The sequence below is a fragment of the Falco biarmicus genome, chromosome 5 (assembly GCF_023638135.1).
Source record: "Falco biarmicus isolate bFalBia1 chromosome 5, bFalBia1.pri, whole genome shotgun sequence".
Lineage (NCBI taxonomy): Eukaryota > Metazoa > Chordata > Aves > Falconiformes > Falconidae > Falco > Falco biarmicus.
The window spans coordinates 20,688,020-20,702,250 of NC_079292.1; the positions used below are offsets into that span (position 1 = coordinate 20,688,020).

A 14,231-nucleotide genomic window follows, 5' to 3' on the forward strand; every position below is an offset into this window, starting at 1 on the left:
AGCTGGGCAGGTGTGGCCATGCAAAGCCCTCAGGCATCGCCTGGGGTTGTCATGTGGGGAGTGGGGGGCCCGAGGGGCCCAGCCCCCCCCCCCCCCGACCTCTCCCCGCCTGGCCTGAGCCTCATCCACTGCCCTGGGGACAAAGTCCAGCACCGGAGACTCCTCCTTGCCGCAGCAGCAGGTGCAAGCTGTGCAGGACCGGGTTGCGAGCCGTGCAGGACTGGGTGCCAGCTGCGCAGGACCGGGGTGCCAGCTGCGTGGGACAGAGGTGCCAGCTGTGCAAGACCAGCAATGGCTGCCCAGGCCTCCCTCCCAGCCCTCATCCGCAAGAAGCGGGATGGCGAGCAGCTGGAGGATGAGGAGATCCAGAGCTTTGTGCGCGGTGTGACAGAGGGCACCGTGCAGCAGGGCCAGATCGGTGGGCACACGGCAGGGTGGGGGACACAGCCCAGGGATGTGCCGAGGGGATGGAGTTGGGGACAAGCAGAAGGAGGGGTCATGGTGAGGGGCACAGCCAGGGGCACAGTGGGGGCTGTGGCACAGGGATGTGGTGGGGAACATGGAGGAGGCATGGCTGGGACAGACCTGGAGGGGGGCTGGGGACATGGCCAGGGGACCCGGCAGAGGGACACAGCAAAGGCCAGCACAGTGGGGCACATGGGAACACGGCCAAGGCGGGGGGGAGGCTGCAGCTGGAGTGGGGGACCCAGAGGAGGGTGGTGGACCGGACAGCAAGGCAAGGCCCAGGATGCAGAAGGGGCTCATGGGCAGGGGATGCAGCTGGGGACCGCCCTGCAGGGATGAGGGGGAGACCCCTGGGATGGGGCAGGGGTGCCGGAGCTGGGGGGCTGCAGGGCCCAGAAAAGGGAGCGGGGTGGGGGGGATCACCTCACCCACCCCCATGCCCCCCAGGCGCCATGCTGATGGCCATCCGGCTGCGGGGCATGGATGCGGTGGAGACGCTGGCGCTGACGCGGGCCATGGTGGCCTCGGGCCGGGTGCTGGCCTGGCCCCCCGCCTGGGGGGGGCTGGTGGTGGACAAGCACTCGACAGGTGGTGTGGGGGACAAGGTCAGCCTGGCCCTGGCCCCTGCCCTGGCTGCCTGTGGCTGCAAGGTGAGTGGGGAAGGGGGGGCTGGGCCAGGCAGACAAGGCTGGGCAGGGGTCCTCGTGCCCCACCAACCCACCCACTCACCCACCCTGCACCTGCAGGTGCCCATGATCAGTGGCCGGGGCTTGGGCCACACAGGGGGCACGCTGGACAAGCTGGAGGCCATCCCCGGCTTCTGTGTCTCCCAGAGCCCTGAGCAGGTGAGGGATGGGGACGTGGCTGCCACCACAGTCACCCTGCAGCACACCTCGAGGAGGCCAGGGTCTCCAACAGGATGCAGGGTGCCAAGGGGATGTGGGATGGCCACGGGACATGGGACACTGAAGGGATGTGGGATGCCGACGGGACACAGGATGCTGATGGGGTGTGGGATGCCGAGGGGATGCAGTGCACCAGTGGTCCCGCAGATGCAGAGCATCCTGGAGCAGGTGGGCTGCTGCATCGTGGGGCAGAGCAAGGAGCTGGTGCCAGCCGACCGGGAGCTATACAGCCTGCGGGACGTCACTGCCACCGTGGACAGCCTGCCCCTCATTACAGGTACAGGGGAGGCAGGCACCCTGGTTGCACGTGGGGATGGGGGGGGGGCAGGCAGTGGGACGAGGGCAGTGAGGCCAGAGAGGCTGTCCCGGCCCCAGCCTCCATCCTGAGCAAGAAGGCGGCAGAGCAGCTCTCGGCGCTGGTGCTGGACGTCAAGTTCGGGAGCGCAGCCCTGTGCCCCACGCAGGAGAGCGCGCAGGAGCTGGCCCACAGCCTGGTGAGCCCCTGCTCCACCCGAGACCCCCAGCCTCGGGGCCATGTGCCCCCTGCTCAGCCATGCCTGCCGCAGGTGGTGGTGGGCGAGCAGCTGGGCATCCGCACGGCGGCCGTGCTGAGCCGTATGGACGAGCCGCTGGGCCGCTGTGTGGGCAGCTCGCTGGAGGTGCTGGAGGCCCTGGAATGCCTGGAGGGGGGGGGCCCCCCCGACCTGCGGGAGCTGGTCACTGCCCTGGGTCAGCCATGGGCACAGGGGGTGTGGGAGGGGCACGGGGGCGCATGGCCGGGGGGACAGCCCCACACACAAGTCCCTTCCCCCAGCCCAGCACCCCCTGCAACCTCAGGGTCCCTCTTACCCCCAGCCCTGTCCCTTCCAGCCTTGGGGTCTGGCCCTGGTCCCTGTCTTCCCCCCCTCGGGTCCTGTCCCATGCCCCCCAGCCTGCCTGCCCATCCCCTGACACACCCACCCTCCCCACCACCTTCAGCCCACTCCCCACAGCTGGTGCTTCACCCCTGCCACGCTCTGCCCCCCACTGTGCCCAGGTGGTGGTGGGATGGGGTCCCCAGAAGCAGTGGGATGGTAGAGCAGGGGTCCCAGCAGTGGGGCATGGTGGGGAAGGGTCCCAGGGGCAGGGGGGAGCCCCAGGGACAGGGGTCCCAGCGGTGGGGTGCCAGCCTGGGCCCGCAGGCGGGCTGCTGCTGTGGCAGTGCGGGCTGGCCCCGGCGGAGGAGCAGGGCCGGCAGCAGCTGGCGCGGGTGCTGGATGATGGCTCGGCCCTGCGCACCTTCGAGGCCATGCTCGGGGCGCAGGGGGTGCCCCCCAACATCGCCCACCGCCTCTGTGCCGGGAGCCCCCCGGAGCGTCGCCAGGTCCTGGGGCAGGCAGGCACCCGTGAGGAGCTGCCCGCACTGCGCGGAGGTAAGCCGTGGGTCTGCCCACGTAAGATGGGGTCTGCCCTCCCCAGGCCCACAGCCCCCTCCCCTGCCTCACAGCCCACCTCGCCAGCCCCCTACCCTGCCCTCCCCAGCCCCACACTGCCCCCCACCCCATACCCCTTCTGAGAGGCCAAGGGCTCCTCCAGTGCCCCGGGGTCCCTGTGCCCCCCTGTCGCCCCCCCCAGCACCCTCTGGGATGCCCAGGGCTTCCCTGGCTTTTTTCCCCGCCTCCTGGGGTCCCCGGCTGCACCCCCTGCCCCGCATCCCTGTGCACGGGGCACCCCGCACACCTCAGCCCCCCTGCATGCCTCTGGGTCCCTGACCCCCAGCCCCACACCCCATACGCCGCCCCCCCCCCCCGTTTCGGGGGCTGCCCGGCCCCTGCCGCCGCCGTGACCATCCCCCCCCAGGCTGGGTGCAGCGGGTGCAGGCCTTGCCGCTGGCCCACGTCCTGCACGAGCTAGGGGCCGGCCGGGCGCGCGCCGGGGACCCCGTCAACCCCCGGGTGGGCGCCGAGCTGCTGGTGGCCGTGGGGCAGCGCCTGCGGGCAGGTAACGAGGAGGGGCGGGGGGCGGCCCGGGGGGCGCCGGCGGGGCCGGGCCGGGCCCCCCACGGCCCCCGCCCACGGTCGGCCTCCCCCGCAGGCGAGCCCTGGTTGCGGGTGCACCACGAGGGGGCGCTGTGCGCTGCGGCGCGGCGGGCGCTGCAGGCCGCGCTGTGCCTGGCCCCGGGCCCGCCTCGCGCCCCGCCGCCCCGCCTGGCCGCGACCATCCTGCCCGCCGGGGCCCCGCGCCCCCGCTGACGCCGTCGCCGGGGGGCGCCCTGCGCCGCACCGGGCCGGGCCCGCGGCCGGGTGAGGGTCGGGCGCCCCCGGCGGCGGCGCGGCGGGACGTGCAGGCTGGGAGCCGGCGGCGGGCGGGGCGGGGCGCAGTGCGCGTGCGCGCTCCTCTGCCCCGCCCCTTCCGCTCGTGGCGGCGCGGAGCGCACCGGGCGTGCAGGCGGGCCGGGGCTCGGGGTCAGAGGGCAAAGGTCAGCGACGGGCGGAGGGCACCTGCAGGGGTGAAAGGGCGCGGGTGGGAAGTTGCGGCGGGCTGGAGGCGAGGGGCAGGGGGTCAGCAGCAAAAGGGATGAAAGGAGGGGTCAAAGGGCGACAGGGCACAGGGTGGAGGTCGGAGGGCAGCAGGGGCAGCGGGTCAGAGGGCTGGGGCAGGAGCGGCGGGGTGAGGGGTCAAAGGGCAGGTGGGGACATACACTGAGGTGTCCAACGGCAGCAGGGGGACAGAGGGCGGGGGGAGAAGCAGGGGGCTGAGGAGTCAGAGGGCCGCAGAGGGCAGAGGCTGAGAGGCCAGAGCAGGGGCGGTCAGAAGGCAGGAGGCTGGAGGTGTGGGGTCAAAAGGGACGCGAAGGGCAGAGGGGAGGGGCTCACTCCCCCTCCCCACAGCCCCACCATGTTCCGGGCCCTGCTGCCGGCCCTCCGCCTGCCGTGCCGCCTGCCCACGCCGCGGGCCCTGCACAGCCCGGCCCCGAGGCGACTGCCACTGGGGCGGCGGGTGGCGGTGGTGGCAGCGGCGGGGGCAGCGGCGGGGGCAGCCTGGCTGTACCTACGGGAGGAGAAGGCACGGCGGCGGCGGGCGCGGCGGCGGGAGGAGCTGCGGGCGCTGGCACTGGGCCAGGGCGACTTCCAGCTGCTGGACCAGGAGGGGCGGCGGCGGTGCAAGGCCGATTTCCGTGGGCAGTGGGTGCTGCTCTACTTCGGCTTCACCCACTGCCCCGACATCTGCCCCGAGGAGCTGGAGAAGCTGAGCCGGGCGGTCCGGCTGCTGGAGCAGGAGCCAGGACTACCTCCTGTCCAGCCCCTCTTCATCACCGTCGACCCCGAGCGTGATGACGTGGCAGCCGTGGGGCGATACGTGCGGGACTTCCACCCGCGGCTGCTGGGACTGACCGGCAGCCCCGAGGAGGTGCGGGCGGCCAGCAGCGCCTACCGCGTCTACGCCAGCGCCGGCCCAAAGGACGAGGAGGGCGACTACATCGTGGACCACACCATCTTCATCTACCTGCTGGGCCCTGACGGGCTCTTCCTCGACTACTACGGGCGCAACAAGACGGATGCACAGATCGCCCATAGCGTCCGCCGGCACATGGAGAGCTATGAGCCAGTCCTGGAGTGAGGACAATAAACGCACCTGTGCCCCACCAATGCCTCCTGCAGCCCCGGGGACCCTGGCCACCCCCCCCAGAGCAGCTGCCAGCCCCAAGGGGTGGAGCTTCCTCCCCCTCCGCCTGGATCCCCCAAGACAGCAGAGCATTTACCAGCCCCTGGGTTTATTGTCAAGGGTGCGGGGGAGGGTATGTTCAGGGGAGACCCTTGCTCAGGGGCAGGCGGAGGGGGGCTGGAAGGTGTGGAAGCGATCGTGTGCTCGCTGGTGGGTGAGGAGCCGCAGCTGCATGGTGTCCACTGCCTGCTCCAGCCCTGGGCCCTGCGCCAGCTCCACTACGTAGTCATTGGCCTGGGGAGAAAGGGGAGGAAGAGCAAACAGTTGGGTGGGCTGGGGGGCGGGGAGCAGAGCCCAGGAGTCCCCCCTGCAGCCCCCCTACTCACCAGCTGGAGTGAGGCCAGCATGTAGCGGCACACCTCGAAGGCAGGCTGCCCTGCCACCAGGCTGGCGAAGGACTGCCACTCGCCCAGGGCTCCACACCTGTTCCCTAGCATGTCCCCGTAGCTGTGGATGTCAAAGGCGGCTTGCTCCTCCTGCGGGCAGAGCAGGTTTAAGCACAGGGAGGGGGCTGCTAGCCCCCTACCCACACAGGTACCTGCCTGCCCCCGGCCCCCTGCCCGCATGGATCCTTGCCTGTTCTTGCAACAGTGGCCCCATCCTCTCCTCCCAGCAGCGGATGTTCTGGGACAGCTCCGTCTCCTGTGCGTACTTCTGGGAGTCAGCAATGAACAGCTCCTGTGGGGAGAAGGGAGAGGGGGCACCCAAATGCTCCTGCAGCCTGCTCCCACCTGGCACCCACCCTGGGCTGGAGCCCCCTGCCACTAGTGGCACATCCCCGCCACGTCCCCACACCAGCCCACTGCCAGCAGCGCATCCCTGCCATGTCCCCACACCAGCCCGTCGCAGTCACCTACCACATTCCTGTGCACCAGCTCCTCGTAGCCCAGCAAGCCCAGGTCAGGGGCACCTGCAGGAGGGCAGAGTGTCACCTGTTGCGAGGCCACACAGCCACCCCCTCCACACCAAGTGGGGACAGGGGAGGCTCCCAAGGGCGGACAGGGGTGTTTGGGAGGGGTTACAGCAGCAGCCCCCCTGGCTGGCAGCATGTCCCACTGAGGCCATGGGGCTCGTGCCAATGGGAGGGCACTGGCCGGACCCTCAGCGCTCACCTAGGGCTTCTTCCTTCAGCTCCTCCAGGGCCTCAGGCAGGATGTCGTTGTACTCCACGGAGTCATCTGCCAGGAGGGGAGAGCCACTCAGCACCTGCCGGGCCTGGTTCCCTCCCAAGGGCCACCCAGCAGCTGCTACCGCTGGAGGGGACAGGACGGGATCACTGGCTGGGGCTGGGGGTGATGCGGGGTGCCGAAGTACCTGCTCCTTCGTCGCAGTCAGCTCTGCGTTCTTCCTCCAGCAGGTCCAGCTCCTCGCACAGCAGCAGCCTCTGGTGGAGAACAGCCCTGAGCACCCCCACCCTGGCTACCCAGCCCCCCCAGTGCCGAGGATGGTGGGAGTGGGGGCAGGGGTGCAGGCAGGAGGCCAGGAGCACCGCCCCTTGCACCGGGTGCTCCCCCTGGCTATGCTCACTTACTCCTCGGCGCTGCAGGTGCTTCTGTGCCGCTGCCCGCTCCTTCAGTTGCTTGCAGTACAGCACCTCCAGGTCTGCGCAGAGATGGGGCTCAGCCTGGGCAGCACACCTCTGCGTCCCTCCCGGCCCCTATCCCAGCACACCATGGCCCTCAGGGTGCCTTTCTGGGCTCCTCACGTGGCACAAGCTCTGCCCTTCCCCTCCACCCTGCCACTGCTGCCAAAGCCGAGGCCCTTGTCCCCTGGCCCCCCGGCGCAGGTGGGGCTTTGCAGGCGGTGGAGGGGAAGTTTCGTTCAGCAGTGTGCAAGCCTGCCCTCCAAATAAAGAGGGATAGCTACAGGACTGAGATTGTTCTAGATTCCCAGTCTCCAGAACTTGCCCCAGTGAGGTGCCCTGCTGCTTTTCAGCCCCAAACCCACACAGGGAGGCACACGGCTGCTGGAAGCAAAGTGCCGACTCTCCACTGGGTCCTGCCACATCCTGCTCACCTGTGAATGTCGGCCCTTTTCTCTTGGTTTTCTTGCTGTCAGTGACATTGCTGTCTGGGGAAAATTGAGACAATTAAAAGTTCCCAGGATGGCCACCAACAGCTCCAGTTTAGCAGCTCCTGAGTTCTAACACAGCGTGCTCTGCCCAGCATGGCCCCACCACCTCTGGGGATGGAGGGACTGCTGCTTTTACCTCTCCTCCTCCCCCAGCAGCAACCCCTGCTGCACAAGCTACCCACCATTATTTCAGCTGCTATTATGCAACACTCTCTTTGTGCCAGCTATGAACGCATTCTGCTTAACACCCTGCTGAGCTGGAAAGCTCTGGCCAATCTATTCCCTCTTAGATAAGTTGCCCCATTCTCCTCAAAGCTTTGGTTAAGGCTGAGGTATGAGCCCAGGTGAGGAGATCCTGGGCCAAGGAAGGTGATTCGCATCCTGCTCAGTAAATGGGATGCCATTTACCGCGAGACCAGGACAAGAGCGGAGACACCAACTGCTACAGGACCAAAGCCACTGGGGAACGGGGCTGGCCAGCACCAGAGCACACGCGGCAGAAGGGTTTCAGCAAGGTGCTTCCTGGCAGAGAAGGGTCCTGCCACGAACTTGGCCAGATCACGGCAGGAAACTCACACCACGATACTCACAGGCTGCAGAGAACCATTTCATGAAGTCCTGGAGCTTCCTCGCTCCCTTCCTTTTCCGCTTGCCACCGACCACATCATCCAGGCCATATGGCACCAAGAAGGGCCTCCCTGGAAGCAGGCAGAGATCAGCAGCCCTGCAAGCAGCATTGGGTGATGCAGGGAGTCCCGTGCCACTGCTCTAAGGGCAGCCCAGCCACCCCTGAGGCTCCAAGACAGAGCAACTGCCCCGCTCCCAGCCCCCTCTGCACATTATGGGGCTGGGAAAGACCTGCTGTGGCTCTGTGGACACTGAAAGACAAGTGACTGGGAAAGCTAGCCTTCCTGCTCCTATGCAGCTAGGCCCTGGCCCCTCCAGGGCAAACCAAAACCCATGGAGCAGCCCCTCATCCCCAGCGCCACCTCAAATACCTTTCTTGAACGGCTTGTCCTCAGTGTCACTGAAAGGGTCAAGGCTTTGCCATGGATCCAGCATCTCCTGGCAGAAGAATCAGCACAGATGAAACCAGCAAAGCTCCCTGCAGCACCCCGGGCTGGGTGCACAGGAGCCATCTGGCCCGGTGGGTCCCCCCACCATCGGCACCAGCGCAGCACAGTGGGAGGGGCAGGGATGTCCTGGGGCTCCCTAGTGTCCCACGTGGATTCAGAGAGGCTCCCTGGCTCTGGGCCCCCCTACCTTGATGTGGGCTTTAGGATCCTGAGCAGGGACTCGCTCCCGCAGCATGCGACTCTTCGCCTGGGGCAGGCCCTGGCAGACACAGAACAGCCAGTGAGTTTCCTGTGGCACCAGGCTTCGAAGCGCAGGGAGCAGGGCTCTGGGGAAGGAGTGAGGCAGTGCCCCCGTGAGCCCCTGCCCACACCTACCATCTGGGCCTCGACGTGTGTGTTAGCAGCTGGAATCATTTCTGCATCATCCTCCAGGGCCCCAGGCATGTCACCCTCTCCACCGCTGTCATCACCTGCAGCACCTGGTGGGGGAACGACATGGGTAAATGCTGTAAAAGCCTCTGGGATCTCCCGTTCCCACCCCATCTACCAAGGAGTTCCCCTGAGGAGTTTTGTTTCTCATGGCCAAGGGGCCAGCTGAAGCTGCTGAGAGGACTGGACTACCTCCATGTAGCAGAGGGCAGGAGCACCCTGCGCAGCAGCAGCTGCCCGAAAGCACCCGGCCCTGCCCGACGCGCAGGCAGGAAGGACGAACGGCGGGGTCTCCCCTCAGCCCGCTGACCATGCACACCTCACCTCTACCTTCAGAGAAGCTCAGCACCCGGATGGGAGCCATGCCAGCATTCACACGCTCCTTCCCTCTGTCAAGGCTGCAGGACAGTACTGCTGAGGTGACAGAGGCGAGAGGTAAGCCGCCGCCCCAGTAGGCGGGCTGCCCCTGCCTGCAGGAGCCCCGGTGAGGCCAAAAGCCACGGGCAGCAACCCCCCTGCAGCCAGGGGGCAGCTGCTGGCATTCAGCACCCTGCTCTTGCCCAGCACCTGATCATCTCGGGCAATGAGGGGCCCTGCTCTGCTGGCAGGTAGTTTTGCCTGAGGCAAGCCACAGCCAACTCTCCCCTGCCCCAGGGAGCTGGGCTCTGGAGGCAGGCAGCCAGCAACGCACCCCAGGCTGCCTCCCCACCAGCACTGCCTCCTGGCTGGCAGTTCTGTGACCACCCGCACCCTGAGCCCCCTCGTACCTGCCTCTGTGCTGGGGCCCTCCCTGTGCTGCTGCTCCTGCAGGCAGATGGGGGAGAGGCCTGACAGCTCCAGCAAGAAGGCTCCAGTGGCGTGCGGAGTGCTTGTGTTCATCCAGAAATCCTTCCGGCTGGCAAGGATCTCCCCTTTCCGGCTGAGGGCAAAAACCCATCAGGGGACGCCCTGAGACCAGGGGGATCTCCATGGGCCCAGGGAGGGGGATGCTGGTCTGCCTCAGGGGGAGCCCTGCTGGGGCGTCTCCAAAGCCAGAGCCCCCCAGCTCTAGGGTTGGGGGGGGGATCAGTCCCAGTCCTCCCAACGGCCACCGTCAGCTTCTCTGGCACAAAGTCCTGCCTGGATTTCCTGGCAGAGCCCCAGCTTGTCCCTTCCCTGGGGACCTTCCTGCCCTGCCTTCACCAGAGGCCATTCCCAGGAGGACCTGCACACCTGTGGGATTATCCTTCTTGCCCGCTGTCCAGTTTTAATTGGGAAAGTGCTACTTCCTTGGCTAAGGCACAAGGAAAGCTCAACCCTACTACAGTGATGAGGTGGGGGGAACACCAACTAAAGCCTCAGGGGCAGCCAAGGGGCATAGCGAAGGGAGCTTTCACCTGAACAGAGGGTTGTTTTTCTTCTCAGCCTCTTCTGGAGGGACCAAACACATTGGAGTCAAGGGAACAATGTTCACAGCCTGCAAAAGTAAGGTGGCAGGAGGGTGGCTGCCCCCACACAGGCTGGGACAGAGCCTGGGGAAGGCACACAGCACAGCACAGCCACCATTCCCGCAGAGCCTGGCCAGTCCAGTGTCTGGCCCCAGGCACCTCTGGGATTCATCTGGGGAAACCCCAGCATGGGGAGGGACAGAAAAGGAGAATGGCTTCTCTTACATTGGGCTGATGATCCTTCTTCATGTCCACATTTGCCTGGCTGGTGTCCTTGAGGTCATCCAGGGAGAGGAACTGCCAAGAGAGCCCCAACAGTGGTCACTTTGGCTTGGTCTGCTAGGCCACACCGCCACTGAGGGACCCTAACTGGAGCCAGGGGGCGGACATGGGGTGCCCCCACGGCTATACTGTGAGCAGGACAGACCCGGCAGGAGAGACAACAGAGCTGCAGCTTCTGAACTGCTGTCACAGAACAGGAGTGGGGCTGGGGTGTGCAAGCACTGCGAGGGTAGCACCCAACAGCCAGGAAACAAGCAAGGAGGGAATGAAGGTGCCCACTTCCATGGAAATGGTCCAGCCCCGACAGCTCCTTCAACCCTGGGGGACAGAGTCCTGAGGAAACAGCCCGAGTTTGGGATTAAGAGAAGGAAGGCTGAGCCACAGTGTGAAGAGGGGGGTCCCCACGTGCTGCACAGGAGCTAGCTCTTCTCCAGGAGGGCTGTGAGGTGGCAGGTCCCGTCCCTCAGAGACCAGTCCAGTAGTCTTGCGACAAATTGCTCACCAAGCGCTTCTGCTGTGCCCAGGGCAGAGCAGGAAGCCATGGGGTTAAACATTCCCTGCTAGGGAACAGCAGGGGAGCATACACAGGAGATGGCAGCAGTCAAGAGTGCTGGAGGCAGCCCCCTCGTACCCTCACAGCAGAGACCAGCTCTGCCCACACTCACAAGCCACTGAGCACTCTGCTCCCCACACAGCAACGCAGCACACTCACCTCCACCTCTTCCTCAGTCCTAAAGCTTGCGTCGGTGTCTTTGCCATCCTGCCCCACAGAGCTGGGTTGTTTTTCACGCCTGAGTCAGGGAACAAACCACACAGTCAGGATATGCCTGGGGCAGCAGCAAAGGGCTGGAGGCAAAGCGGCTGCAGGTTCTGCCCAACCCTGCTGCAGCAACCCTAAGCAGTCCCACGGTGCTACAGACAGTGCAGAGAGGTGATGGTATGACTGTTAGCACCATAGAACAGCCACACCACCAGCATGCTCCCCCAATAAGGGTGAGCTCACATGCTCTTAGTGCTCCTCTGCACCTGCCCAGGAAGGAGGCAGGGGGGCAGGGGCTGCAAAGGAATTGGGGCTTGCAGGACAAGGGGATTCAGCCTGCCTGACAAATCCCAGCTGGAACAAAAACATCCTGCCAATTCTGGCTTGCAAGCTCCATTACAGGAACAGGAGGGAACGCTTCCATTTGATCCCACAGCACAAAAATAATTGTCAGAGACTTTTGGAACCTTCCACAGCAGCTTCATGTTGCTCCAGCCCAAGCAGAGCCTCTTTCATGTCCTCTGACTCAATCTCCCTGTGCAGCTGGCAATATTTCCTACAAACGGGGCTCAGTGCTGTGCAAAGCAGAGGCGGAATGGCTCCTTCAGGAAACTTGTTTGCGTGGCTTGAGCCAAGCAGTTGTTTGGAGTGCAGTGCAGCACAAAAACCTTGTCTTTCCCCAAATGCCCAGGCCGGGCACAGGAGGTTGCTGTTAGCTGACCTCTCCTCAGCGCAAAGCATGCTCAGAGCCGGCACCAGGCAAGTTACACAAGGCAGCTTGGGGGCTGCAGCAGCAGAGCCTTACTTTCATCAATAAGGGGAAAAATAAATCACAAGCTGCTTAGTGTCCCACAGAGTCAATCTTGGCAGAAAATGAATTGTCCTGTGTGACAGCCTTCTCCTTACGCAATGGCAAAGTGCTGCGGCAAGAAAACTGCAGAATGATGCCACTGGAAGAGGAGCGCAGCGCATGGGACAGGCATTGCTCCAGGCTCCCTGCACTGAAGGCAATCACACAAGAGGCCTTCTCTACAGCCACAAAAGTCCTTCTGCTTCCAAGAACTTTTTTACAGGGCTGGAGACTGGTGCTGCAATAGGTTTGTCTGGGTTTTTTTTAAAGCAACGATTGCCTAGCGGCAGAGCGGTCAGTGGTAGCAGAAGCAACAGAACCTCAGCAGGAAAGAAAATGGGGAAGGGCTCGGGCCTTACTGCAACATGGAGGGCAAGAGCAGCAAGGCAGAAGGACATAGCAGCATTTTCTGCCAAGGCAGTGAAGGTACTGGAAGGCAGCAGCCCCAAGCCCTGGCAGAGATCCCTCTCTGTGGCACAGGGAGAACTCTACTTACTTTTTATTGGAGATGAAGTCGAGTGTCTGGTAGACCAACAAGTAGAGATACTCCACCTGCAAATGAGCAGCCAGAGACTTGGAGAAGGAGAAAGCAGCTCCCAGAAAAGCTACTCCAGCTGATGCTGGGATGAACCACTGCCCTAATCTTATCCCCAGGCAGCTGGAGTTTGGTTTCTTGATAATCTTGTTATTCTTTTCACTGTTTAAGCCATTCTGAGGCCAGATTTGGGGCAGCAGGGATTTTGTATTTGATCCTCTAAAGAAACCGCTAAACACAAAATTCTTCCCCTTTTCCAAGCTGCCAAGCCAACACGCATAAAGAGGTTGAATTTAGGAATTATGAATTTATATCCTTTTGTTTCCATTAGTTGTTATTACATTCACGTCCTTCAAAACCAAGGGGCACTGCCCAGAGTGGCCCCTATGGAGCTCAGCCTCAGGACTAATGGCTGAGGGACTGCAGAATAGGCAGGGTGACAGGAGCAAGGCCATGATGCAGCAGCCGCTGCTGCTTTCCTCACCTTCTTACTGTAGATGCAGGCAGAACCCTGGATCAACAGAGCTGCTTCAATGAAGTTCATGGTTGTTTTGCCATTATCGAAGGAAATGCAGATTTGATCCAGCTGTAAAACAGGTAAAAGAAGGAAAATGACACGCTGATTCACAGGCTAGCTTTGAGGGTAGCACAGGGACAGGGAAGAGTCAGGAGTGTCAGCAGCGTGCTGGGGGGGCACAGAGAGAAAGTCCCCCCATACAGGCAGGGTTGAAGGGCATCACCCCAACCTCCCCAACCCAGCACATGGGACGTAGGGGGCCCCCCTTACCTCCTCCAGGTACTCCCCGAGCTGAGCAGCTACATCCACCTCCCAGTTCTTGGTGAGGTCACGGATGGGCTGCAGGAGGTGCAGGAAGCGTGACTCCACCTCCTCCATGGTGGCAGTTCCTGGTGGAGGAGCTCACAGCACCCTCGGCAGCCAGACAGAGCCCCAGGGGTATGTAAACAGTTTTAAACCACTTGATTCTTGACAGATGATCCCACAGGTGATAGCTGAAGGTTACAGGTCACTTCCAGTTAGGTACAGGTGACATCTGGCAATAGCTGGCTAGCATAGATATCTGAAGTCAACTGGATTTCAGTAGAAATACAAATTCATAGACTCATTTAGGTTGGAAAAGCGAGTCCAACCATTAACCCAGCACTACCAAGCCCACCACTAAACCATGCTCCCAAGCACCATCTACACATCTTTTAAATACTTCCAGGGATGGTGACTCTACCCTTTCCCTGGGCAGCCCGTTCCAGTACTTGACAACCCTTTCAGTGAAGACATTTTTCCTAATATCCAATCTAAACCTCCCTTAGTGCAGCTTGAGGCCTTTTCTTCTCCCACGGTACTTGGGAGAAGAGACCGATCCCCAACTCGTTGCAGCCTCCTGTCAGGTAGCTGTAAAGAGCGACAAGACCTCCCCCCAGCTTCACAGAAAAGCAGAATACTACCGGAGCAGCACCTCAGAACCCAGAATCACAAAACTTAACACCGTCTTTCACCCCGTGAGGCAGCCGTGGAGAGACGGGACACAAATCCACCCGGACAACCGAGCCGCTCCGAGATGGACACCAGCAGCAAGCTCGCTCGCCCACCCCAGGTAACGCTGACCCCAACACTCACCGAGCACCGCCAGCCACCCCTCCCCGCCGCCATTTTGTGTTTCCCGCCCAGCGGAACGCGCGGGGCGGGGCGTGTGACGTCACTGCGTGAC

At 63.5% G+C, this 14,231-nt stretch overlaps 3 protein-coding genes across 9 annotated transcripts; 2 read left to right on the forward strand and 1 right to left on the reverse strand.

Moving 5' to 3' along the window:
• Positions 1-216: 216 nt before the first annotated feature.
• Positions 217-3,652, forward strand: TYMP (thymidine phosphorylase). The gene is made up of 9 exons (XM_056340941.1): positions 217-418; positions 913-1,115; positions 1,212-1,310; positions 1,518-1,647; positions 1,746-1,864; positions 1,937-2,099; positions 2,552-2,782; positions 3,210-3,350; positions 3,444-3,652. Exons 1-9 carry the CDS (start codon positions 292-294, stop codon positions 3,599-3,601), a joined length of 1,371 nt encoding a protein of 456 aa, XP_056196916.1. The 5' UTR covers positions 217-291; the 3' UTR covers positions 3,602-3,652.
• A 68-nt stretch (positions 3,653-3,720) lies between these two features.
• On the forward strand, positions 3,721-4,995 carry LOC130150235 (protein SCO2 homolog, mitochondrial). Its single transcript, XM_056340942.1, has 2 exons — positions 3,721-3,828; positions 4,241-4,995. Exon 2 carries the CDS (start codon positions 4,248-4,250, stop codon positions 4,968-4,970), a length of 723 nt encoding a protein of 240 aa, XP_056196917.1. The 5' UTR covers positions 3,721-3,828; positions 4,241-4,247; the 3' UTR covers positions 4,971-4,995.
• Positions 4,996-5,107: 112 nt separating this feature from the next.
• On the reverse strand, positions 5,108-14,218 carry NCAPH2 (non-SMC condensin II complex subunit H2). Of its 7 annotated transcripts, none has more exons than XM_056340937.1 (21): positions 14,141-14,218; positions 13,295-13,518; positions 12,992-13,093; positions 12,469-12,524; positions 11,075-11,153; positions 10,306-10,377; positions 10,030-10,109; positions 9,421-9,572; positions 8,978-9,067; positions 8,600-8,703; positions 8,412-8,483; positions 8,147-8,213; positions 7,739-7,846; positions 7,092-7,145; positions 6,607-6,677; positions 6,390-6,459; positions 6,188-6,253; positions 5,933-5,985; positions 5,652-5,753; positions 5,402-5,551; positions 5,108-5,309 (listed from the first exon to the last, which is right to left on the reverse strand). In XM_056340937.1, exons 2-21 carry the CDS (start codon positions 13,400-13,402, stop codon positions 5,172-5,174), a joined length of 1,794 nt encoding a protein of 597 aa, XP_056196912.1. In that variant the 5' UTR covers positions 13,403-13,518; positions 14,141-14,218; the 3' UTR covers positions 5,108-5,171. The 7 variants fall into 7 exon arrangements, with proteins under 7 accessions (XP_056196912.1, XP_056196911.1, XP_056196915.1 ...); XM_056340936.1 differs by having other exon boundaries at positions 13,295-13,573; positions 14,141-14,202; XM_056340940.1 differs by having other exon boundaries at positions 8,984-9,064; positions 13,295-13,596; positions 14,141-14,202.
• Between the last annotated feature and the right edge of the window lie 13 nt (positions 14,219-14,231).